General features: G+C 42.5%; 1 protein-coding gene across 1 annotated transcript in view; it reads right to left on the bottom strand.

Moving 5' to 3' along the window:
* Positions 1–25369, bottom strand: part of TESK2 (testis associated actin remodelling kinase 2) — a gene marked incomplete at its 5' end in the record, with an annotated part of 77953 nt that overhangs the window by 29739 nt on the left and 22845 nt on the right. Inside the window, one exon of the mRNA XM_084786577.1 lies at positions 8724–8772. Within this exon, the coding sequence (XP_084642703.1) occupies positions 8724–8772 (49 nt within the window). The remainder of the gene's footprint in view (positions 1–8723; positions 8773–25369) is intronic.

Here is a 25369-nt window from a genome sequence, read left to right as displayed (position 1 = left end):
AGTAGAGTGTCCTGACACTGAGGTCTGGGGCCAGGGTACCATGTATGACTGGCAACCCCTCTACCATTGGTCTGCATACCCATCCTCAAGACATGAATTAAATCTGGACAGACCTGACAGCTCTATCCAGTCTATTTCGTATCTCCAAATCCTGAACAACTTTATCAGAAACACAGGTTGTTTGGGCCATGCTCAAGAGCACTGCTCCCTCCAGCCTGATGTAGAAAAGCAACAGCCCTATACAGTCCTCGGATTCATGCATGAACTTTGTAAAAAACCACGTGTGTGTGGACAACCTGTGGGAGATGGTTATCTCTTCCATCCTGAGTCCTAGGTATTAATCTCAGGTGGTCAAGCTTGGCAATGGGTGCCTTTATCTGCTGGGCCAATGAGATGGCCACAATCTTGGGGTTTGTTTTGTTATTTGCTTGTTTGTTTGAGACAATTTCTCTGTGTAGCCCTGGCTGTCCTAGAACTCACTCTGTAGACCAGGGTGATCTTGACCTCTGAAATCTGCCTGGCTCTGTTTCACACATGCTGTGACTAAAGGAATGCACCACCAGGGCTAGCCTCAGATTTTCTTTTCTTCTCCTCCTCCTCCTTTTTTTTTTTTTTTTTTTTTTTAAGATTTATCTATTACTTACACAGTATCCTGCCTGCATGTATGCCAGCAGGCCTGACGAGGGCACCAGATCTCATTACAGGTCATTGTGAGCCACCATGTGGTTGCTGGGAATTGAACTCAGGACCTCTGGAGGAGCAGCAGTGCTCTTAACCTCTGCGCCATCTCTTCAGGCCTACTTATTATTTTTATGTATAAGTGTGTGTGCCCAAATGAGTATATATGCACTATGTCCATGCAAGAGCACAGAGGGCAGGGAGCACTGGATCCCTGGAACTGGAGCTACTGGTTTTAAGCAGCCCATGTGAGCGCCCTCGTTCATTCTTCCAGTGAGAGCTGAACCTGGGTCCTCTGAAAGGGCAGTAAGCACTCCTAGCCACAGAACCATCTTTTCAGTCCTGCACAATCTCGCTTTTTCAGAGTCTTTCACTGGGACTTGAGGCTTCTGGAGGTTAATCGAGACAGGCTGTCCAGTGAACTCCAAGGAAATCTGCCCTACCCACCTTCCCAGCACAGGATTACAAACATCCACTACCCCACCTGGCTTTTTATGTGTGTGCTGAGGACTGAATGGAAAGCACTTCTTATCAGTTCAACTACTGCCTCAGTTCCTTGCGGTTTGTGGTCTGCTATTTGCTTTTGGAGATAGGATCAAGCATCCCCGGCTGGCCTGGAGCTTACTATGCATCCAAGGGCAAGGCTGGCCTTCTGAGCCTTCTACCTCTATCTCCGAGATGCTAATTACATAGTGTTCCACCAAGCCTGGTTTATTCAGAGCTAGGCACAGGAACTTCCTGCACACTTACTTGGAAAGCACTTCACCAAGTTAGTTACATCCCAAGCCCCCAGGCTGACTCCTTACACCTCCTATTTTGTACCTTCTGTCATCTTTTCCATTGCCAACCAGTACACCTGTTTCAGGTAGGACTGTGTATTTCTGGGACTTCAGGGTGATCTGTGACTTTTATTTGTTTGTTTTTGCTTTTCGAGACAGGGTTTCTCTGTATAGTCTTGGCTGTCCTATACTCATTTTGTAGACCAGATTGGCCTTGAACTCACAGTGATCCACCTGCCTCTGCCTCCCAAGTGCTGGGATTAAAGGCGTGCGCCACCACCACCCAGCTTCTGTGACTGCTTTTTAAAGATTTATTATGGATACAGTGCTCTACCACCTCCCTCTTGGGTAGTTACCATTGCTATTGCTGCTTTGCCCTGTACTTTCATGCCTGCTCTTACCTCCTTCATTTCCTTAAGCTTTAGTCTCTTAGGTGAAACCATATATGATACTGGTTAGTAAGCATCATATACAATTTCCTTTCTCCTTTAGTATAAGTCTTCTGTCCACTTTTTATTGATTATAACAGAAATCCCATGGAAGCAAAGATTTTAATTTATTCATTCTTATATTCTCAGTACCTAGAAGAGTAGTGGATACATGGTTAAAAGAACTAAATAAATATTTTAATGCATAAATAGCTAGAAGCAAGTGAGGAAAAACTCCTGTAAAGATAAAAGTAAACTATATGAGCGCTTCTGTTATTTGTCAGTAAGACTATCAACTTCAAATATTTGCTTCTCAAATGTCATATGGAGTTACTAAAAATAAGAGCACCAACCATGTACTACAATATATTTAGAGGCTTATTACTAAATGAACAAAGCACTGCTGGGCACAGTGGTGCATGCTTTTAATCCCAGCACCCTGGAGGCAGAGGCAGGAGGATCTCTGTGAGTTTGAGGCCAGCCTGGTCTACAAATTGAGTCCAGGACAGCCAGGATTACACATAGAAACCCTGTCTCTAAAAGCAAAAAGCAAAAATAAATAAATAAAAATTTAAAAGTCAAAAACAAAAAACCCTAACTGAACAAAGCAAAAAAAAAAAATTTTTTAATATGCCACCTTTTCCACAAGCAAATGAGCAAATGAGATGCCATGTACTTGTAGAAACATGTTTGTCCATCTTGTAAGTAGAAGTTTAAGCGAGAGAAACAAATGGTGTGGTGTTGAAGAGGTGGCTCAGCAGTTAAGAGCACACCTGCCTGTTCTTCCAGCACCCACATGGCAGCTTACAACCATCTGCAACTCCAAGTCCAAGGAATTCAACACTTTCTTCTGCTCTCCATAGGCCCCAGGCATGCATGTGGGTACACAGACATATATGCATGCAAAACACCTATACACATTAATACATTTTTAAAAAGACTGAAACTTGTAAATATGAAAGGATATGAGATGTGATATTTCATACCATTATTTTCCCTCCTTTTTTTGGACAGGGTTTCTCTGTGTAGCCTTGGCTGTCCTGGACTCACTTTGTAGATCAGGCTGGCCTCGAACTCACAGTGATCTGCCTGCCTCTGCTTCCCAAGTGCAGGGATTACAGGCATGAGCTACTACGCCCAGCTTCATATCACCTTTTAAAATAAAGACTTTTTATTTGTTTGTTTTGGGTTTTTCGAGACAAGGTTTCTCTGTGTAGCCTTGTCTGTCCTGGGCTTGCTTTGTGAACCTGGCTGACCTCGAACTCACACCGACCCACCTGCCTCTGCCTCCCTAAGTGCTCCACAGGATATTTTTTGATATTTTTATAGGTCCTATCTAGTAAGCTAAGCTTCCTTAGAGAACCTGGGACTTGACAAAGCTTAGAAAATACATAGGCGGCTGGGCATGGTGGCGCACACCTTTAATCCCAGCACTCAGGAGGCAGAAGCAAGAGGATCACTGTGAGTTCCAGGCCAGCCTGGTTTATAAAGAGAGTTCCAGGACAGCCGGAACTACTACACAGAAAAACCCTGTCTCAAACCCCTTCATCCCCCAAATGAGGAGAATATATAGGAGAGAGAAGAGATTAAGACATTCCTAGACCTATAAATCAGCGTATATAGAAGACAACAAAAACACCCACCTTATTAAAGGAGGGATCATATTCTGAAACTAGATTATACTTGGTCCAGAATGCTAAACAAATATGAAAGAGAAGCATATGCCTGAAGAAGACAACTTGGACAGATCAAAAGAAGTCAAGAAAAACTAGAAAGCAAGGCACAGTAGCTCATACCTTTAACCCCAGCACCAGGGAGGTAGAGACAGGTGGATCTTTGAGTTATAGACCAGTCTGCCCTATATAGTGAGACTCTGTGTCAGAACAACAAAACAAATAATAGAGGCAGGAAAAACAGCTACAATATATTAGTAGGAACCTAAGCACAGACTAAGAAAGGAATGTAAACAAAGGCAATGGCAGCTGCAGGACAGGAAAATGAGAAATCAGTCACACTGTATCCCACACACCTGTCTGAAGCAGCCCCTTCTAGCTTCACTCAACATGTTCGTGTGACAGTGAAATCTTCTTCCCTTGACATTTTGTGGTTTGTTTCTCTGTTTTGTTGGTACTAGGTAGTGGACCTGGGGCCTCTACTCCTGAGCTACATCCCAGCGCTTCCCTCAAAGTTGCTATTTGCTCACTGTCACTAGTCCGTTAGGGATCTCTGCATCGAAGAGGCATTTACAACTGGTATTCTCAGTGGTCTTCTTTCCCACGGGCCACCACAGCATCCCCAGAACTGCCTCACACTTGAAAGACACGCATGCTTCTGCTGCCAAAGTTAAGATAACGCAGGACAAAACCTGGCAGCCTTGCATCCAGCTCAGGGCAATTTAGGACGGAGGAATACTTTGTACTAGGCCATACAAAAACAAGGAAAGCAATAGACAACTGGCAATATCACAGCACACCAAGAAACTGGAATCGGGGTCTAGCTGCTCGTTTTTTATAAATAATGCATGAGGTAGGTCACTGAACCCATAGAGTTTCCTTTCACTTTACGCTCAAAGATTACATAAGTCTAACAGAGCTCAGAGGCACATACCAACCCATACAACAACTTCCTAAGTTAACTACCCTAACAGACTGAACCTTGATCCTGTTTTCACATGCTGGGATTACAGGTGTCAGCCACCATGCCCAGCTGATCTCTAAGGAGGAGGCAGTCATGGAAGGACTGGGAAATGAATGGGATTGTACAAAACAAAAATACGAAAACAAGGAAAGTAAGAGAAAACTGGCAATACCACAGCACACCAAGAAACTAGAATCGGGCTCTAGCTGTTTGGGTGTTTTTTTGTTTTGTTTTGTTTTGTTTTGTTTTTTGGTTTTTCGAGACAGGGTTTCTCTGTGTAGCCTTGACTGTCCTGGACTCACTTTGTAGACCAAGCTGGCCTCAAACTCACAGCGATCCACCTGCCTCTGCCTCTCAGTGCTGGAATTAAAGGCATGCGCCACCACGCCCAGCTTAGCTGCTTGTTTTTATAAGTAATGCATGAGTTCGGTTACTGGGCCCATAGAGTATATCTTCTGCTGTATTATAATTCAGCAAAAAGCTTTTCAAAACTTAACACTAATGGAAACATAAGAAAATTAACAACAAGGCTAGGCATGGTGGTACATACCTTTAATCCCAATACTTGGGAGGCAGAGGCAGTCGGATCACTAGTCTACAAGGCAAGTACAGGACAGCCAAGGCTACACAGTGAAACCCTGTCTCAGAAGGAGGAGGAGGAAGAGGAGGAGGAGGAAGAGGAAAAGAAAAAGAAAAGTAACAAACCAGAATTCACAGAAGAGACTTGTCACTGTGAGATATTCAAATTTCAATAGTTAGTGTGCATTAAAAGCAAGTTTTATATGCAAAGCACATGCATATAAATGAGCATTTTATATTTCATACTCTCAGTGTCCTAGCTAGATCACCCTTTTATTAGCAAGATTTGTCACATTTAATTACTCCCTCCTCCTTGAAATTCCATTCTAGACCAACAAGCTCTCCAGCTTTTCTTCCTGTCTCACCATCTACTCCTCTCCCCAGAGGCCTTGTGTGCTAAAGGCTCAGTTTTTACCTCTTCCCTATGCTCCTTACAGAAGAAACTATTACTATCCCCACTTAACATGTGAAAGCATGGAAGCACAGATAGATTCAAACCTAGGCAATCAAGATGTCAAAGGTTGCCAGGCATGGTGGCGCAGGCCTTTAATCCCAGCACTCAGGAGGCACAGGCAGGTGGGTCTCTGTGAGTTCAAGTCCAGCCTGGTCTACAAAGTGAGTCTAGGACAGCCAGCATTGTTACACAGAGAAACCCTGTCTTAAAAAACCTAAGAAACCACAAAGATGTCAGCGGTTGTGTTCTTGACTTCCTCACCATTCCTTCTATCCTTCTGGCCACGTAAGAGGCAAGACAGTCTGTACTCTTTTTTTCTATTGAGATCTCTAGATAGCCTGGAACTCACTGTGTAGACCAGGCCTGCCTCCACATCCTGAGTGCTGGGACTGGCCTGATATTAGCCTTCAGTAACTGAAAAAGGGACATATGGGGCACAAGGGGCTTTCTTAAGGTATTAAGGATGATTACCAAGTCAACAGGAAACCAATACTCTGGCAAATCCCATTAAACAAGTTTCCTTCCTAAGTTTCTTCACTTTACCTTTTGGTATATTTTGTGGGAAATGTAAAAATGTTTTAGAACAAAGACTGTCAAACCTAGATGCTTAGGAGACCTTTTTTTAGTGGGGTGGTGGTGGTGCATGTTTGAGACAGGGTCTCTTTGGGTAGCTCAGGCTATTGTGAAACTCCATATTAGGCCAGACTAGCCTTAAAGTCACTGAGATCTATCTGGGTGCCTCTTAGGAAGAAAGGTGTCCCTAGGGGGGAAAATGTTTTATTTTGTCATTGGGAGAAGGACATGTGCTGTTGCACATGTGGAATCAGAGAGCTGCTTTTGTGAGTTGGTTCTCTTTAAGACAGCTTTATATAATAGAGACGGGGTGGAGGCAGTAAGTTTTCTCAGCAAGTAGAGGGACTTGCCGCCAAGGCTGGATGACCTCAGCTCAATCTCTAGAACCCACACAGAAAGAACTGACTCCACAAATTGTACACATAGGAAGAGAGAGAGAGTCGCTCAGTCCCTGGAATCCATCCAAATGTGGAAGGAAAGAAGTGACTCCACAAAGTTGTCCTCTGAGCTATGGTATACGTGCACACCCACACTGAGAGAGAGAGAGAGAGAGAGAGAGAGAGAGAGAGAGAGAGAGAGAGAGAGAGAAGGGGGGAGAATATCAGAGTCAGAATAGCCAGGGCTACACAGAGAAAAAGAAAGAAGAACCAGAAGTAGCAGCAGCCACTTGGCGGTGGTGGCTCACTCAGGAGGCATAGGCAAATGGATCCCTACAAGTTTTAGGCTAGCCTGGTCTACAAGGTGAGTTCCAGGTTAGCCAGGCTTTTACACAGAGAAACCCTGTCTCAAAAAAACAAAAATCAAAAAAGTAATTAAAAAAAAAAAAAGATCAGGTCAGTGATGCAGCTCAGTGGCTAACGGTGCTTGCCACCATGCCTAACAACCTACGCTGGGTTCCTCAAACCTGCATATTCTAAGGAAGGAACCAACCAATCACTTGAAGTTGTGGATGGGGACACACACACACAGACACAGACACACACAGACACACACACACACACACACACACACACACACACACAAATTAAGCCAGGCATGGTGGTGCAAGCCTTTAATCCCAGTACTTGGGAGGCAGAGGCAGGTGGAGCTCTGTGAGTTCAAGGCCAGCCTGCTCTACAAACAGTCCAGAACAGCCAAAGCTACACAGAAAAACCCGTCTCAAAAAAAAAAATTTTTTTAAAGAATAATAAATAAAATTATTGGAAAAGAAGAATGCAGATGTGGGCGAGTCCTGGTGTGGTGGTAAGCAGCTGCACATTCAGGAAGTTGAGGCAGAGGAAATTCTAGTTCAAGACCAGCTGAGGCTGTATAGTAAGACCTGTCTCAACAAAACAAAGACCATAAATGGGACCTATCCAGGTAAGTTCAACCTAGACTCCAGGAATGTTTCCAAGAAGAACTCAAGCATCTTTTACAGGTACTTAGCACCTGAGCTTGAGAAGCTTTTGAGAGAGTGGCTCTGGTTCCAAGACAACCACATCACAGTGCCCCTACCCATCTGTACTACTGATTCTAATGAGTAGTACAAAGAATGAGGAAACCAGAGCAGTTGAATCCAGATCACGACAACAAACAATTAGAAGTGGTCTGGGAATCTGTTGCCAGGAAATGGCTTACAGTCAAGCCACGCCATGCCATCCTTTCTTCATGAAGGGATAAATCCAGAAGAATCAATTTTACACTGGGACACTTATGTTCTGTGGGCACTCAGGAAGTATTATGAGGTAATATAAGAGCATAGGAGCTAAGGCTATTGTCCCAAGGAAACAGACAAGCATGTAGTAAGAATTTTGGAATTTTTCTTTCTTTAAAAACGTAGAAATAAAGTCAGGAGCAATGGTGCACACCTGTAATCCTAGCACTCAGGGAGGCAGAGGCAGATGAATCTCTGTGAGTTCGAGGCCAGCCTGGTCTACAGAGTAAGCCCAGGACAGCCAAGGCTACATAGAGAAAGCCTGGGGGCGGGGGGCGGGGGCAAGAACGTATATTTTCGTTTTAATATCAGGAAGTGAGGCTGTTTCATTGCAGCTGACTATGATTTGCCTTGTGCTCTAGCAGGGGGTTGATTTTGCCAGCTGCAAATAGTTTTTGTGATTGTGTGACCTTTGGGACTCTGGGGACTTTTCAGAGGGTATATAAATGCTAGGGCCCCCAAGAGGTGGGGTAGGTTATTGATTGGTAGTTGATTGTTGGTTGCGGTTTGTTAAGAAGTCATTTGCAAAGAAGAAACAGGAAGAAGAAATTAGATATCCTAATGGCGAAGATCAAACTTACCGCAAGGAGTGCAACACCCTTAAACAGCAGAAAGTAGTCTAATGACTTTATTTAGGGATCTCTTTCCTTTTCTATTCTTTTTTCTCTCTTATCTAGTGTTAGGGAAAGAAAGGATGGAAGAAAAGGGTGGAGAAGGGAGGGAAAAAGAGGAACCCACAAAGTAGCAAACACTGGCTACATAAACACACTGCTATTTATATAATAATATAATTACATTATTATAAGTGCACATGCATTTTGCCTACATACACAAGTAAAATAGATCACAGATGCTGAAACAAAGACAAAGAAGTTACTTCAGCACACTTATGTAAATCATACCTCTGTAAGTGCATGCAACTGTCCTTGATGTACACACACCCCCATGAACCTGAAAAACAAAACAGATTTTTTTTCAAAAAAAAAAAAAAAACACGAGATACGAATACAGTTTCATAGGGAAAAAACTAGTTGAGTTACCTAGGCATAGGAAACAATGCAATACTTATAAAGTCCCTAAACCATCTCAGTCTTGAATAAGATGCTAGGCTGAGCAAGGTGATGGTGGTGCAAGCCTTTAATCCTAGAACTCTGGAGGCAGGCACATCTCTAAGTTGGAGGACAACCTGGTCAAGGCCAGAGTGAGTTCCAGGACAGATAGGACTACAACTCAAAATTTTTTAAAAAATTTAAAAGATGCTAGATTGAGGCCAGCAAGATGGCTCAGGATATAAAAGCACTTGTCTTCAAACCCACCAGTCCCTGGAGGGTATTCATGCTGGCTAGTCTTAAATCAACTTAACACAAGCTAGAGTTATCTCAAAGGAGAAAATGCCCCCATAAGATGTAGGGCATTTTCTTAACTAGTGACTGATGAGGAAGGGCCTAGCATACTGTGGGTAGTACCATCCCTAGCAGTGGTGATCCTGGGTTCTATAAGAAAGCAGTCTGAAGCAGGGTGTGGTGGCACACCTTTAATCCCAGCACTCTGGGGATCGTTGTGAGTTCAAGGCTAGCCTGGTCTACAAAGCGAGTCCAGGACAGTCAAGGCTACACAGAGAAACTCTGTCTTGGGGGAAAGGAAAGGAAGGAAGGAAGGAAGGAAGGAAGGAAGGAAGGAAGAAAGAAAGAAAGAAAGAAAGAAAGAAAGAAAGAAAGAAAGAAAAAGAAAGCAGTCTGAACAAGCCATGGGGAGCAAGGCAGTAAGCAGCACCCTTCTCTGGTCTCTGCATCAGCTCCTGCCTCCAGGTTCCTGCCCTGCTTGAGTTCCTGTTCTGGTTCCATCAATGATGGACTACACAGAAGTGTAAGCCAAATAAACCCTTTCCTCCCCAGTTTGCTTTTTGGTCATGATGTTTCTTAACAATAGAAACCCTAACTAAGATAGTGTCCTCTGACTGCCACATACTATTACACACTTACACTATCTATCTATCTATCTATCTATCTATCTATCTATCTATCTATCTATCTATCTATCTAAAGTAATTTCTAAAGTTTTAAAGATGCCTGAGTGGCGGTGGTTCACACCTTTAATCCCAGCACTCGGAAAGCAGAGGCAGGAGATCTCTGAATTTGAGGCCAGCCTGGGTACATAGAATGAGTTCCAGGGCAGTCAAGGCTACACAGAGAAACCGTGTCTTGGGGGGGGGGGCAAAAAAGCCTAAGTGATAAATTTCACTAAATATCTGGTTGCAGCATACCTAGAAGTAAACAGCAAGGGTGAAATGGTGAAGAAGAATGGTACATATATTTAAAATGGCAAGGGAGTGCTGAAGCTGGACTTCAATGGTACAGCACTCATCTAGATTCACTTTCCCAGAATTGCCAAAATAAAATAATAAAACAGAAAACCAGTCCGGTGCAGTGGAACATGCCTGTAATCCCAGCACTCTTGAGTTTCTCTGTCCTGGAACTGGCTCTATAAATGAGGCTGGCCTCAAACTCTGAGATCTGCCAGTCTTTGCCTCTGGAGTGCTGGGATTAAAGGTGTACGCCACCGCATCTGGCTTCCTTGATAATCCTTTAAGGTTAGTGCTATTGCTCAGTGGTAGAGCAATTGCCTAGCAAAAACAAGGTCTGGGTTCAATCCTCAGTACCAATAAATAGATAGATAAATACATACATACGTACCTCCCAGAGTAATTAGAAGAAAGCTAGCATGGTATAAAAGCAAATTAGACAGAATGTTGGGGGCACATAGCTTGAGGCGGGGTCTCACTACAAAGCTTAGGTTTGCCCTGGAACTCAGCTTCCCTAGTACTGGGTGCGAGTCACTGGCTCTGTCATTCACTTCTAAACTGATTATAATCTGCAGTTGGCTGTATTTATTCACCAGCTTCAATTGCTGTCTTGGGAGGATTACTGCCTCTGTCTGCTAAACTAGGCATATAAACCTACCCTTTCTTGTACTTACTAAGCTCTGGACTGCCTGGTTCAACTCAGCGGCTCTGGCTCAAAATCCCTTCCCAAATAATTTAATATAATCTAGCTTTTCTCTTGGCCTCTGAATTGCTCTGCTTGGCCTCAAACTAACTCCCGCAATCTTCTCTAGTCCTCTGAGTCCTTATTCGGTCTTCGCTGGAGTCTAGCTTCTCCTCCCTCTGCAGCCTGCCTGTCTCTCTATTACTATCCCCGTAAAGCTGCCTCCTCTCTCTAGCTGCTTTGCCCTTTACGGAGCTTCCCTTTCCTCTCTCTAACTTTCTTCTAAGGATTGTATCTTATCAATCTACTTTCTATTTACTGTAAACAGGTGATTACGGTGTAGCTCAGCCCTAGCCCACACCTTTAATATAAGAGCTTTCTGTACAAAGGATTTAGAGCAAGAAACCAGCTGACGGGGATTAAGTAGATAGGCGGGAACTTGACAGATGGTGGCTCGCAACCATCTATAATGTGATATAATGTGCACTGTATACATAATAAATAAATAAATTTTTAAAAAGTTACACAGTGATGGCTTAAAAAAAAAAAGAGCATGGAGAAGAAGCAGCTCTCTGGCTTTTAGCTTTACTTTAGACTTTTTCCACCTGCATTGTCAGTTGAGCTAAGAAAGGCTTTTTCCTTTGGGACAAGAGCTGACTAGGAAGGTCAGCTAGGTGCTTTCTCTGCCTCTCTAAGCTAGCAGGTTCTCACCCCAGCATCTGGCTCCTGATTCTTTATTTTTAAAATGGACCAAGTTGGGATTTACTTTCTTTATAACAATAGTTGTTGGTAGCTTTCTTCATTGGGGAAATAGAGAGTTTTATAGATCTCTGTCTTTCTAGTACCTATAATAGTACCTGTCATATAGTATTCCAAAATTTATTGACTAGCAGAATGGTTTTTATGACCTAGGAATTTATTAATGGTTGAAGTGCCCCCTTTGAGTCGGCATGTATGTACTTGTGGTTTGAATGAGAAAAGCCCCCATAAGCTCATATATTTGAATGCTTAGTCACCAGGGAGAGGAAGTGATACTATTTGAGAAGGATTAGGAGGTGTGGCCTTGTTTGAGAAAAAGTGTCACAGGGAATGGGCTTTAAGGACCCAGTTGCTCTCTGCCCCGCCCCTCTGCTGGCAGATCAGGATGTAGCTCTCCGCTACTGCTCTAGCACCATGCTGCCCACCATAGTGATAATGGATTATTCCTCCGAAACTGTAAGCAAGCTCCTAACTAAATGCTTTCTCTTATAAGAGTTGCCTTGGTTATGGTGTCTCTTTAAGGTAATAAAACTGTGACTAAGACAGTACCAAAAAGCACCCTTCCAAGATCAGCTAAAATTTCATCTTCTCTAAAGGATCTCATGACTGACCTAGGTTATTAGCATAACAGCACTTCCTTCTCCTTTCCACAGCACTGCCAGCACACTCCCCACCCGCTTCTTTGAAAAACTGCTGGTTGGCATTAAGTGAAGTCATATGAGTCTGGAGTCAGACTACTACTGGCTCCGTCACATACTTAAGGCCTCTGCTTTTATTTCTTTATTTTTTTGGCTTTTCAAGACAGGCTTTCTCTGTGTAACAAGCCCTGGCTGTTTTGGACTTGCTTTGTAGACCAGGCTGGCCTTGAATTCAGAAATCCACCTCCCTCTGCTTCCCAAGAAGAGCTCTGTTTTTAAATTTACTTATTGTTTCCTTATCATCATTATCACTACTGTGTGTATGCTCTATTCACAGCCCAAAGAGGAATATTACTATTGCCTAATTCCTTTAGCCATTGTGAAGAGGAAACAATCATAATATGCACTAGAAAGTATAGTTACTCTTTAACATCACTGATTGCCTGCTCAGGACATACATAAGTTTTTAAGAGAAAATGGTGTGGACTGGTGAGATAGCTCACCAGGTAAAAGTGCTTGTCATGAGGCTTAACAATTTGAGCTGTATAGCCAAGACCAATATGGCGGAAAGAACAGAGTCCTGCAAATTGTCCTCTGACCTCACATGAGTACCAGGTCACTCACACCCACTTCCTCCCACACACGCACAAAGTAAATAAATAAATGTTTAAAAACACTTAAAGGCTGGGCGTGGTGGCGCACGCCTTTAATCCCAGCACTCAGGAGGCAGAGGCAGGCGGATGGCTGTGAATTCGAGGCCAGCCTGGTCTACAAAGTGAGTCTAGGACAGCCAAGGCTACACAGAGAAACTCTGTCTCAGAAAAAGAAAATAAATAAGAAAGAAAGTTAGTTAGTTCTACCCTTGGAGCCCATACAACGGTAGGAGAGAACAAATTCAACAAAGTTGTCCTCCAGCTTCTACACACACTACAAATACTACCAGTAATATCTTCCCCTCCCCACGCTGGCTTTTCAAGACAGGGTTTCTCTATATAGCTTTGGCTGTCCTGGAGCTAACTCTGTAGACCAAGCTGGCCTCAAACTCAGAGATCCACTTGCCTCTGACTCCAAGTGCTGGGAATAAAGGCTTGAGTCACCAGTACCTGGCTAATAAATATCTTTTTAAAAGAGTACAGATCCTATTTCATTTGTTCCCATGTACAGTATGGAACAATGTGTTCTATATACAAGTATTTACTCAGTGAAAAGTAATAATCACCAAATTAGTAAATTTGTTTTATAAGACAGAATATTTTACCAGCATTATATAGAGACCTTGTCTCAAAAGAGGGGGGGGGGGGCGGGCGGGGAACATTTTGAGGCAGATACTGGGCTGGGAAGCCATGTTGCATTTGATTTTTTAAATTAATATGTATAAAGAAGTCAGGCAATGCGGTTTTACCATTTACAAAGGACAGTGACAGGCACAGACATACAATTTTCTATGTTCACACCCCCCCACCCCCGGCATCACTACAGCACAGCTATGACACGGCACTCTGCTTTTCTCCCTGACCTTTCCTGCCTCACTCCTTACAGATAACTGCCACTGAAACATTCAAAATGGTGTCATAGGGCTGGGAATGCAGTTTGATTGGTAGAACACTTGCCTAACACACACATAAACTGTGTGTGGTGGATATGCTTATAATGCAGGCTTCCCAGCGGTAAAGGCAGGATGACTTGAGTTCAGGGTCTTCCTGTGTACACAGCAACTGAGGCCAACCTGTGCTATGAGACTCCATTAAAAAACAAACAAACAAACAAACAAAAAAAACCCCAAAAACTAAGTTTATAGTCAGCACAGTGGCACACACCTATATCCCAGCAAGTTTAGGAGAGCCAAGGCTACAGAGAAAAATCTGTCCTGAAAAACAAAACAAAAAACCCAAGTTCATTTCCACATTACATTTTGAGAAGCACATACATAGGTCAGGCGGCCTGCATCTACAGTTTGTCCTGGCATTAAGACTAAGTCTGAGGTCAGTACACAGTGAAACCCGTCTGAAGAAGGAGGGACTTCAGGAAAATTACACTCTTCCTGATCCATTCTTCCCCTCTCGTTCTCCCTTTCTCTTTGTTTTAGGTGTTGTTTTGAGAAAAGGTCTTCTGTAGCCCAGGGTGGACTTGAACTTACACGTAGCTGAGGATGACCTTGAGCTCCTGCTCCTCCTGTGCCACTACACCCAGCTTCTGACTGATTCTCCACTTCCACCTCCACCATGCCAGACAGCATTTACTTTATCAGGATAAACCTGTGTTCTTTTCTACTCTCTCCCTCCCTCCCTCCTTCCCTCCCTCCCTCTCTCTCTCCCCTCTCCTCCCTCCCTCCCTCCCTCCCTCCCTCTCTCTCTCCCCTCTCCTCCCTCACTCCCTCCTTCCATTTTTTTTTCTTTTTGGTTTTTCAAGACAGGGTTTCTCAGTATAGCCCTGGCTCTGTGAGATCTCTAGAACTCACTTAGTGGAGACCTGCCTGCCTCTGCCTCCTGAGTGCTAGGACTAAAGGTATGCGCCACCACCACTCAGCTTCTTTTCTTTTCTTTTCTTTTTTTTTTTTTTTTTTTTTGGTTTTTCGAGACAGGGTTTCTCTGTGTAGCCTTGGCTGTCCTGGACTCACTTTGTAGACCAGGCTGGCCTCAAACTCATAGCGATCCACCTGCCTCTGCCTCCTGAGTGCTGGGATTAAAGGCGTGTGCCACTCACCCGGCTATCTTTCTTTTTTCTTTTCTCTTTCCTTTCCTTCCCTCCCTCCCCTCATCGCTTCTCTTTTCTTTGAGAAAGAGTCTCACTATGCAGACCAGGCTGGCCTTGAACTCACAGAGATCCTGCTGCCTCTGCCTTCTGAGTGCTGGGATTCAATGCCTGAGCCACAACTCCTGGCCTTGGGAGTGTGTTCTTAGGCAAGGGCTTACAAGTTAGTGATGGCTCAACTTTGCTATTTTTAGTTTTATATTACATATTGATTCATATTGAGAAGAGAATTGGTATCTTTTTTAAAATTAATTTTTGGTGTGTGTGTGTGTGTACACAGGCACAGTATGCTATGTGTGCACAAACAGAGATCAGAAGTCTACATCAGATTCAACCCATTATCACTTTCTACCTTATGTCTTTTCTGTTTCTTTTTTTTGCCTTTTTTTTTTTTTAAGACATGGTTGCTCTGTGTAACAGCCCTGGAATTCTCTTTGTATACCAGGCTGACGTTGAACTCAGAAAGATCTGCCTCCCTCTGCCTCCTGAGTGCTGGGATTACAGGCATGTGCCACCACACTTGTTTCGTTTTCTGTTTTGGAAGCAGATTTCTCTGTGTAGCCTTGGCTGTCCTGGAACTCACTCTGTAGACGAGGCTGGCCTCAAACTCACAGTGATCCACCTGCCTCTGCCTCCCGAGTGCTGGGATTAAAGGCGTGTGCTACCACCACCCAGCAACCTTATTTCTTTTAAAAGTCTTTTTATTGAGGCTGGAGAGATGGCTCAGTGGTTAAGACCAGTGGCTGCTCTTCCTGAGGACCTGGGTTCAGTTCCCAGAATCACAAGTTCTGAACCATAAGTCCAGTTATAAAGAATTCAACACCTTCTTATGACCTCTATGGACACTGCATACATGTAGCAGCACATTTACACATTAGGCAAAATACTTGAAAACATACAATAAAAATAAATCTTTTTTATTATATTTCTTTTTATATATACATTTATATTATTACACATAAATAAAATAACCTACATACAGCAGAAAGAACCATGAAACAATCAGGAATTATATAAATGTTATATTCATAGTGATTTGGCTATTTGTATTTGGCAAACTTGAAGAAAACATCTTTCCTATCTTGGTGAGTCTAAAATTCTGAATGAAAATCAGTATCTATCATATCTTATCTCTATTACCTTAAAACATCTATCTAGACCTAAAAACATCTTAACCCCTAAACAACTAAGCTTAATTGTAAGACTAAACTATCAGATCTTCAACCCCATGAGAAACTTGAAAAGGAATAAAACTTAAATACCTAAGTGAACCGGAAGTGCAGGTTAGCAGCTTCCAAAATTAAAAACAACAGAGACAGTTTGCTGCCTGAACAGTCACCAAAAACTCTCTATAATATTGGAGCATCATCTTCAGCTTTCTGGCCCAATATATCTGACAGACATATTTGTGAGGCAGGAACTACTGAGGACTTGCTTACCCTGTCTTGGCAGAGTTTGGCCATCAACTCTGCCTGCATCTAAGCTGCCCATTTTTAGGCAGAATTATGTCTATGGCCAAAACGAGAACGTTTTGCGCAGAGTCTGGTTTACCACATTTGAAGCCAGCTCTATAAGGAGGTTCTTTGATGCTCATCATCTTCTTTGAAGTAGGCTGGATGTTGCCAGGAGTTAAATTGTCTTGTTGTCAAAGAATCTTTAAAATGCTATTCCTGGCTTGTTTAACCATTTTCCCCAATAAAAAGGTATTATTTGCCCCAAATCAGCCAGAAGAAGTCTTAAAAGAATGATGTCCCATTTCCCCTAAGGGGGGTTGGGTAGGTTTTTGTTTGCTCTGTTAGGCTACAAATGCTTATTTTCATCAGGAGTTGGTTATAAGTTATTACTGGTCTTATACAGAGAAAAAATGAGGTTGGACTCAGGGATGTCCCTCTTTCTCTTTTTCTTTCATAGGTATATAGATAGTGGTTGCAAAGAAAGAAAGGGAGATATAGAAATATATAGGTATGATAGAACAAAAAAGTAGATTATTGAATCTACTCCTCAACCTAAGGCCTTAATTGTTACTCACAAATAAGGTTATTTTTAATTCATTAGTACAGAATTTTGTATATTGATGCAAAATAAGTTTAATTTTGATACATTGGTATAAATTCAAATTCAAGATTATTCTTCACACACATTATTTCTAGTCTAATATGAGGTATTGTACCCATCCAACTCAATTATAATACAAGATTTACTTCCAATACCTTGAAAGTGGTATTGCAGGCTGTTTAGGATAATTAAGTAAAACAAACTAATGTCAGTTGATCAAATCATGGTCATGTCAATAACTAGTCTATTTTTATCACAAAAATATATATCCGAAGTTTAACAGATAGATATGATTTTATAGATATATAAGGTAAAAATATTTAGATAAGGTCTTCAAAAGCCTCAGAGATTTAAAAATGTTTTTTATTATTTTAAAGATTCTTTGACAAAATAAAAATAAATCTTAAAAAATAAATCAAGGGGCCTGAGTGGTGGTGGTACATGCCTTTAATCTCAGCACTCAGGAGTCAGAGGTAGGTGGATCTCTGTGAGTTTGAGGCCAGCCTACTCCACAGAGTTCCAGAACAACAGAGAAACCCTGTCTCAAAAAAGAAAAAAAGGACTTGTGTGTGTGTGTGCGCGCGTGCGTGCTTACTGGCTGCTCGTCCAAAAAACCTAGGTTCAAGTTCCAACACTCAAATCGCTGCTCACAACCATTTGCAACTTTAGACCCAGGAAATCCAATGGTCTTTTCTGGCTTCCTTAGGCACTGAGCATGTGAACACACACACACAGGCGAACACCATACACAAAAGTAAAATTAGAAATGAAAGGGCTGGAGAGTTGGCTCAGCTATTAAGAGCACTGGTTACTCTCGCAGAGGGCATGGGTTTGGTTCCCAGCATCCACATGGTGGCTCACAACCATCTATAACTCCCGCTTCCAGGAGGCAAGGTCTAACACTTTCTTGTGACCTCTCAGGAAACCAGGCATGCATGTGGTGCACACATGCTAGCAAAATGCATATACACATGAAATAAATAAAAAATTAACACATTAATAAATAATTTGAAAGATACATGGATGAACAAAAGCCAGCCCCTTTCCTCACTGAGCTTCTGGTTACTGAAAGCTTTACAGCCCCTGATCACAGTCCAAATTCCTCAGCGTGGGGCATGTTACTCTGCACTGAGAGAGCTGGGATGGTGACACATGCCTACAACCTCAGTGCTTGGGAAGTGGACTCAGAGGACAGCAACTCAAGGTCATTCTCAGCCCCACTCAAAGTTCAAGGCCAGCCAGAGCAACATGAGACTCTGTCCCCAAAGACCAGAAAGCAAAAACTAATAAATTTTTTTTTAAAGCACAAAAGGTCTGAGTGTTCTGGCTCAGCCTTTCTTATCTACCACCCATCCACCTGCACTCTCTTCATTGTAGTTACATAACTTGCCACTCCTACTCATGTTCTGAGTTCTCATACTTTTACACTGTTGCTTGAATGAGTATTTTTGAAACCCACTTTTCAAAATTCTATCAATGCTTTAAAAACTCAGCTAAGAACATCTCCAAACAAGCCAGGTGTGGTGGCGCATTTGCTTAGTCCCAGCACTCAGAAGCTGAGGCAGGTAAATCTCTTGGGTTTGAGGTTAGCCTAATCTACATAGCAAATTCTAAGATATCAGGGCTACATAGAGACCCCATCTCAAAACAGCAACAAAAATCTCCAAACAATATTAATATAACAAACATAGCATTTGGTGTGCTAGAGTGCATTCCTTAAATTGTTTGAACCTTGTGACATAAGCCTGCAATCCCAGCTATTCAGAAAGCTAAGGCAGGGGGATTGTAAATTCAAGGCCTACCTGAATAGAGTTATTTCAAGGCCATCGTAGATTATTTACTGAGATTAAGTCTCAAAATAAAAAGTAAGAGAGAAATGTTGGGGCTGGAGAGATGGCTCAGCATCTGAGACCACAAGCTGCTCTCCCAGAAGGTCTGGGGTTCATTTCCCAACATCTGTCTGAGCATCCGCATCTTCTGGCCTCTGTGGGCACTGTATGAATGTGGAACATAGACATACATGTAAGTTAAAAAAAATCTTAAAAACAAGAAGGCTGGGGATGCAGACTACATATTATGTGCAAGGTCCTAGATTCAATCCCAGTACTCCCCACTCCAAACACACTGACTTTCCAGGCTGGCTATGGTAGTGTCTATTCAGAGATGTAATCTCAACCATTTCTCTGACCTTCCCATCAAAATTACCCTTTCTTTTCCCACACAAGACCATTTTGGAACCTCTATTAAAGAACCTAGCACCTCCTCCTCCCCTCCACCACCTCCACCTCATGTTTTATTTGTATCTAGCTCTTTTACTATGTCACAGGTTTTCCAGGTCAGGGGCCTGTATGTTAGGAGAAGAGTGTCTGCTTCATCAGATTGCTTCATTTTTCCTTCTGCTGTAGACACTGCCCGGTGTTCATCACAGTTTGACATCACCACAACATGTGAGCAAAGTGTGCCATACCTATGCCTATCCCAGAATACCTTAACATCATCCTCCAAGCCTTCTCCATCCACCAGCAGACCCAACAGACCCAGTGGAGGAACTGAGGTTTTGTCCTAGCAGAAAAAGAGTCTCTCTTCTACCTCCACCCAACCTCACCACACCAGGGCAGGAATAAGAAACACAGGGTTAAGGCTAGGAAATCTTGTCTATAGTAATTAACCCACCTAAACTGGTAGCCTAGTTACTGTTAGTGTTCAGTAAATAATTACTAAGTTTAATTAAAATTTAAAATTCTTTTCTCTCTCTCTCTCTTCTTTTTTATATGTTTCTTTTTTTTGGGGGGGGGGTTGGTTTTATTTTTCAAAACAGGGTTTCTCAATGTAGCCCTGGCTGTCCTAGAACTCACTCTGTAGACCAGGCTGGCCTCAAATCCAAAAATCTACCTGCCTCTGGTTCCGAAGTGCTGGGATTAAAGGCATGAGCCACCGCTGCCAGGCTAAAATTTACAAATCTTATTCCAAGACAAGACCTTTCCTAAGTCCTGTAAGCGTCCAATGGGGGAAGTAACCAAATTCATCTGTTAGGCCATAGAAAGAAAATTAGAACTTTTTTTTTGGGTGGGGTGCCTTTTTGAGATAAGGTTTCTCTGTGTAGCCTTGGCTATCCTGGACACCCTTTGTAGGCCAGCCTTGAACTCACAAAGATCCACCTGCCTTTGACTCCTGAGTTGTAGGATGTGTGTGTCACCATGGTTGGCTCCAGAAAATTAGAGCTTTTATGTAAAAAGCTTCACAAGTATTTTAAAAATTATTTTGTGTGTGTGTTTGCTTCCATGTTATATGTGTGTACCATATGCATACAGGAGCTTGTGGAGGTCAGAAGAGGGTGTTAGATCCCTGGCACCTGAATCAGAGACAACTGTGAGCTTCCATGTGTGTGCTGAAAAACCAAAGGCGGGTCTTCTACAGGAGCAGTAAGCACTGTTAACCACTGAGTCAACTCTCCAGCCCAAGCTTTACTAATATTTAATTATGAGTTAATAGGAACACAGGGGAACATGCTCAAAAATGTTTGCCTAATGAGATACTGTGGTAGATGACTAATAAGCCCCAAGAGATACCCAAACTCTAATCCCTAGAAGCTATGTACGCTGTAAGGCAAGGAGAATGAATCAAAGTTACAGATCGGCAGGGTGCTGCTTGCCTATATTGTCAATATGCAAAAGCAGCAGGATTATGACAGTCAAGGCCAGCCTGGGCTACACATCGAGAAACTTCTTTCTCCAAGGGGAAACGGAAAAAAAAAGGTTGAACTGGGGGGGGTGGTTATCATTGCTAGTTAATTTATTTTAAAACAGAAATGAACTGAGAATGTGGTCTCAATTGTAGTTAGCTCTAGGTTCAATGCCTAGCAGAAGGGGGAAAAAAGACAGAGGAGAGAGGGAGGATTATCCTAAATGAGTGAGGTGGTCTTTCTAAATACACAGTTCTCAGAGGAGGAAAATCAAGCACAGAAGTCATTATCAGAATAATACAATACAAGGGGGTGATTATGACCAAAATATATTATGTACACGTATGAAATTGTCAAGGAATAAATAAGCTATTTAAAACAAAACGAAAAAGAATGGATACAATATGAAAAGGACTCAACCTGCCATACTATTTTTTAATATTAAAAAGGTTTAAAAGCCATGTGTGGTGGTATATGCCTGTAATCCCAACACCTGGGAGGCAGAGGCAGGCAGATCTCTGAGTTCAAGGCCAGCCTGGTCTACAATCGATTCCAGAACAGCCAGGGCTACACAGAGAAACCCTGTCTGGGGGGAAGAGGAAGAAAAAGAAAAAAAAATGTTAAATTCCTTATGCTATATATGTGTGTGTTGTCTGCATCTGTATCTGTGCACCACTTGCATGCCTGATGTGCCCACAGAAACCAGAAGGTGGCATCAGATGCTCTGGAACTTGAGTTACAGTTTATAAGCCTTCATAATGGTACTGGAACTGGACTTTGGTCTTCTGGAAGAGCAGCAAGTGCTCTTAACTGCTCAACCATTCCTCCAGTTCCTGCTTTTAATTCCAGCAGAGCAGACAGATCTTTTAGTTCAAACCAGCCTGGTCTACAAAGAGTTCCAGGACAGCCAGGGCTACACAGAGAAACCCTTTCTCAAAAACAAAACAAAACCATGAGGTGGAGGTAGAAGAGGGTACTGACACAGATTTCAAGTCTCCAAAGAAGCTCTGACTCCACATCTATAAAAGGCTGTACCATCCTTGGGTAAAGCTTTACCACACAGTTCAAATGTGCTCTGGATATAGTATGTCACAGGAAATTGGTTGTGTAAGGTCCTAGATAGGAGTATTCAGAAAAAGAAAAAACAGAGGCCAGTCTGGTCTACAAAGCAAGTCCAGGATAGCCAAGGCTAACACAGAGAAAGATCCTGTCTCGAAAAAAAGAAAAAAGAAAAAAAGAAAAAAACAACTCAGCTGAGCCTCACACAGCTGACACTCAGCAGAGCTGGCTCAGTCTAGCTTATTCCCCATTCATCACCGTGGGGTGGCATAGGCATAGACTGACCTCGAACTCACGATCTTCCTCCCTCACATCTCAAATACTGGGATTACAAATGTCTGCCACCACCCTCAACCCTCTCTGTCCAGGATTTGCTGTATGTGCGTATATGGGTGTGTATATGTGAACACAGTAACAGTCATGCAAGTGCACACGGAGGTGAAACTCAGTGTCATCCACAAATGCTATCCATTCCTTTCAGACAGTCTCTCACTAGAAGACAATGCCTCAAAATAAATAAATAAATAAATAAATAAATACAAACAAACAAATAACACTCTAAAAACACAAGCACCAAAACAGAAAATTGTACAGAAAAAGGAAACTTCAAGGTAGCCTGCGTGTATCATGTAACTTGCTTGTGGTGTTAGGGATCAAACCACTGAGCTATTGAGCTGTACCCCAGAACTATTTCTTTTTCATCACCAGAGCTAGACAAAGAAAAGGGGGGGCTGGAGAGATGGCTCAGTGGTTAAGAGCACCGCCTGTTCTTCCAAAGGTCTTGAGTTCAATTCCCAGCAACCACATAGTGGGTCACAACCATCTATAGTGTAACCTGATGCCCTCTTCTGGCCTACAAGCAGACAATACTGTATACTTAATAAATAAATCTTAAAAAAAAAAAAGAAAAGAAAAAGAAAAGGGCTACAGAAATAAACATGGTGGCCCCTTCTTCAAGACAATGTTGAGGTAGAATATTTGCTGAGCAATTAGGGATAAGTCAATAATAGGGGTCATGCCTGTTACCCTAGTATTCAGGAGGTAGAGGCAGGAGGGTTTCAACTTCAAGCCTAGCATGGGCTACACTGTAAGACACTGTCTCAAAAAGGGAAAAAAAAAAAAAAGGATGTGTCAAACACAAATTTCATAGAGAGATTACTTCATTTAACCCTTATAAAAACATTGGTAATAGGCACTAAATGGTGTTTCCATTTCACAGGTAAGGAAACCGAAGACAGATTAGGTGGCTTATACAAAGGCACACAACTAGCAGAGTTGTTTTTTAGGCACATTTTGGGGTTTAGTTTTCGTTTTACTGCTTGTTACGTAGACATTAGGCACCATACGGGGGATAAAAGGAACTGAATATTAGAAACAAGCAAGCATGGTCGTTTATCCAAGTAGTTCACAAACAAGATGGTGATGCAGAATATTCTGACCAATTTAGGTTGGTCACGGGCCTAGGCTGGCCTGGAATCACTACATAGCTGAGAGTGATCTTGAACCCAATGTCCTGTTTCCACTGCGTGCTGGCTGAGCTGCCCTATCATGCCTGGCTTATGCAGTGTTGTGAATCTAGCCTGAAGCATTTGTTTGCTAGACTAGGTTCTACCAACAGAGCTATACCCACAGCCTACCTCAGATTCTTTTTGTTAATCTATATTTGTTAATTAATAGGAGGAGGGCATGTAGAAGTCAGGACAATTATTAGAAGTCTGTTCTCTGCAACCACCATATATATGTGTGTTCCAGGGATAGAACTCAGGTCAGCAGGCTTGGCAGCAAGCACCTTTATCCACTGAGCTATCTTGTCAGCCCTCCTCCTCAAATTCTTTATTTTATGTGTATGGGTGTTTCGTGTGTATGTATGTCAGCGTACCATATGTATGCAGTGCCTGAGACGGCCAGGAGAGAGAGCTGGATCCTCTGGAAGCAAAGTCAGACACAGATGTGTGGCGTCGTGCAAATGCTGAGGACTAGCCTAGTTCCTCAGCAAGAGTAACAAGTGCTTTTAACCGCTGAGAGACCCCTGAGTGCCCACCTCAAATTGCTTATGGACAGTTTTTCACTCAATCTTACCATCAACCTAGTGTAACAAACAGTACTGCTATCCTGCCTACCTCGGAGATCAGGAAATGGAGATTACAGAGGCTACATTATTTGTAGAGGATCTGAACCTCTCCTCTAAATTCCAGATTTGTATCCGACTGCAAATTTGTATCTCCTGACCTCCCATTCCTAAAACCTGCTCCCCCAGCAAGATCTTCCCCAGTGCTGTTCAAGTAAAACCCCTAAGAGTCAACCCACATCCTTGCACTGATATCCCACACCCAAATTCATTGGGAAATCTTAGCCCTTATTTCAAAGTACCCAGATAATCCAACTACTATCTCAACAGTTATCACAGATTCTCAGCTACTGTCAGCTCTGTCGGGATTGTTATAACAGCGTTCTAACACTTTCCACCAGTTACATAGTTACAGATGGGCAAATAACATATAATGAAAATAATAAACCTCTATTTTGCCCAACTACATGGAATACTACTCCATAGATGAAATCATAACCTTTTCAACTATTTCTTCTTAAATTCATTTCTGGATTGCAGGGGTAAGGGTAGATCTCACTAGTACCCAAGGCTAGCCTCAAAATGGAGATCCACCTGCCTCAGTCTCCTGAGTATACAGGTTACAGGCATGAGCAACTATACCTGACCTTTACCCATCTCTTATTTCCCTTTATGAACCTACATTATATTCTGCTCCTGATTTTTATTTTTTTAAGATTTACTTGTTTTATTTTGTGTATGATATTTTGCCTGCACTTATGTATGTGCACCATGTTTGTCCTGCCTACAGAGGTCAAAAGAAGGCATCAGACGCCTGAAACCAGAACTGTGGACGGCTGTGAACCACCATGTGGGTGCTGGGGGATGAATCTGAGTCCTCGGCAAGAACTGCAGTGCTCTTAACCGCTGAGCTAGCTCTCCAGCCCCAGCTACTGCTGACCTCATCCACCAACTTCAAAGGGTAAAAGCTGAGGACACAGCACTCAAACTACTCCCCTTCCAATATTATTATAAACAAACTTAGGTAACATCAATATTTAGAGGGGGGAATTTGAGATTCAGCATTTATACTACAAATGACTGTAATCATTATTAGATCAGACATTATAATGTAACTGTATTTTACCTGTTCTATAAGTTTTTTCCACTTAAAATTTTTGCTTATTTTATATCTACCACTAGTTCTTCTCACGGTCACTGAAAAATCATGACATTCTTTTGAATATGGTTTTCCACCTTGTCAAAAACATCACAAAATGTGTGTTATTCCTCACACCTCATATGCAGTTCAGTATTTCTCCTGAAATTCATAATCTGTATTATACTAATAGACTACTTAGTCTCTACAGCACTGTACAATAGTCATCCTCAACCTCTTGTCACTCACTACCCTGTCCATTTGGTTCTTTGGTTGTTGGTTTGTGACAGCGTCTAACTCTGTAGCCCAGGCTGTCATGGAACTCACTATGTAGCTCACAGCCTCAAGGGCACTGTGTAGGCAAGGGCGGCTCTGAATTCCCAGTCTTCCCGTCTCCATTCCCAAGCGCAGTGT

This window comes from Acomys minous (genome assembly GCF_964271855.1).
Source record: "Acomys minous genome assembly, chromosome: 6".
Classification (NCBI taxonomy): domain Eukaryota; kingdom Metazoa; phylum Chordata; class Mammalia; order Rodentia; family Muridae; genus Acomys; species Acomys minous.
The sequence above is the reverse complement of the archived record's forward strand: the minus strand, read 5'-3'. Positions and strand labels throughout refer to the sequence as shown.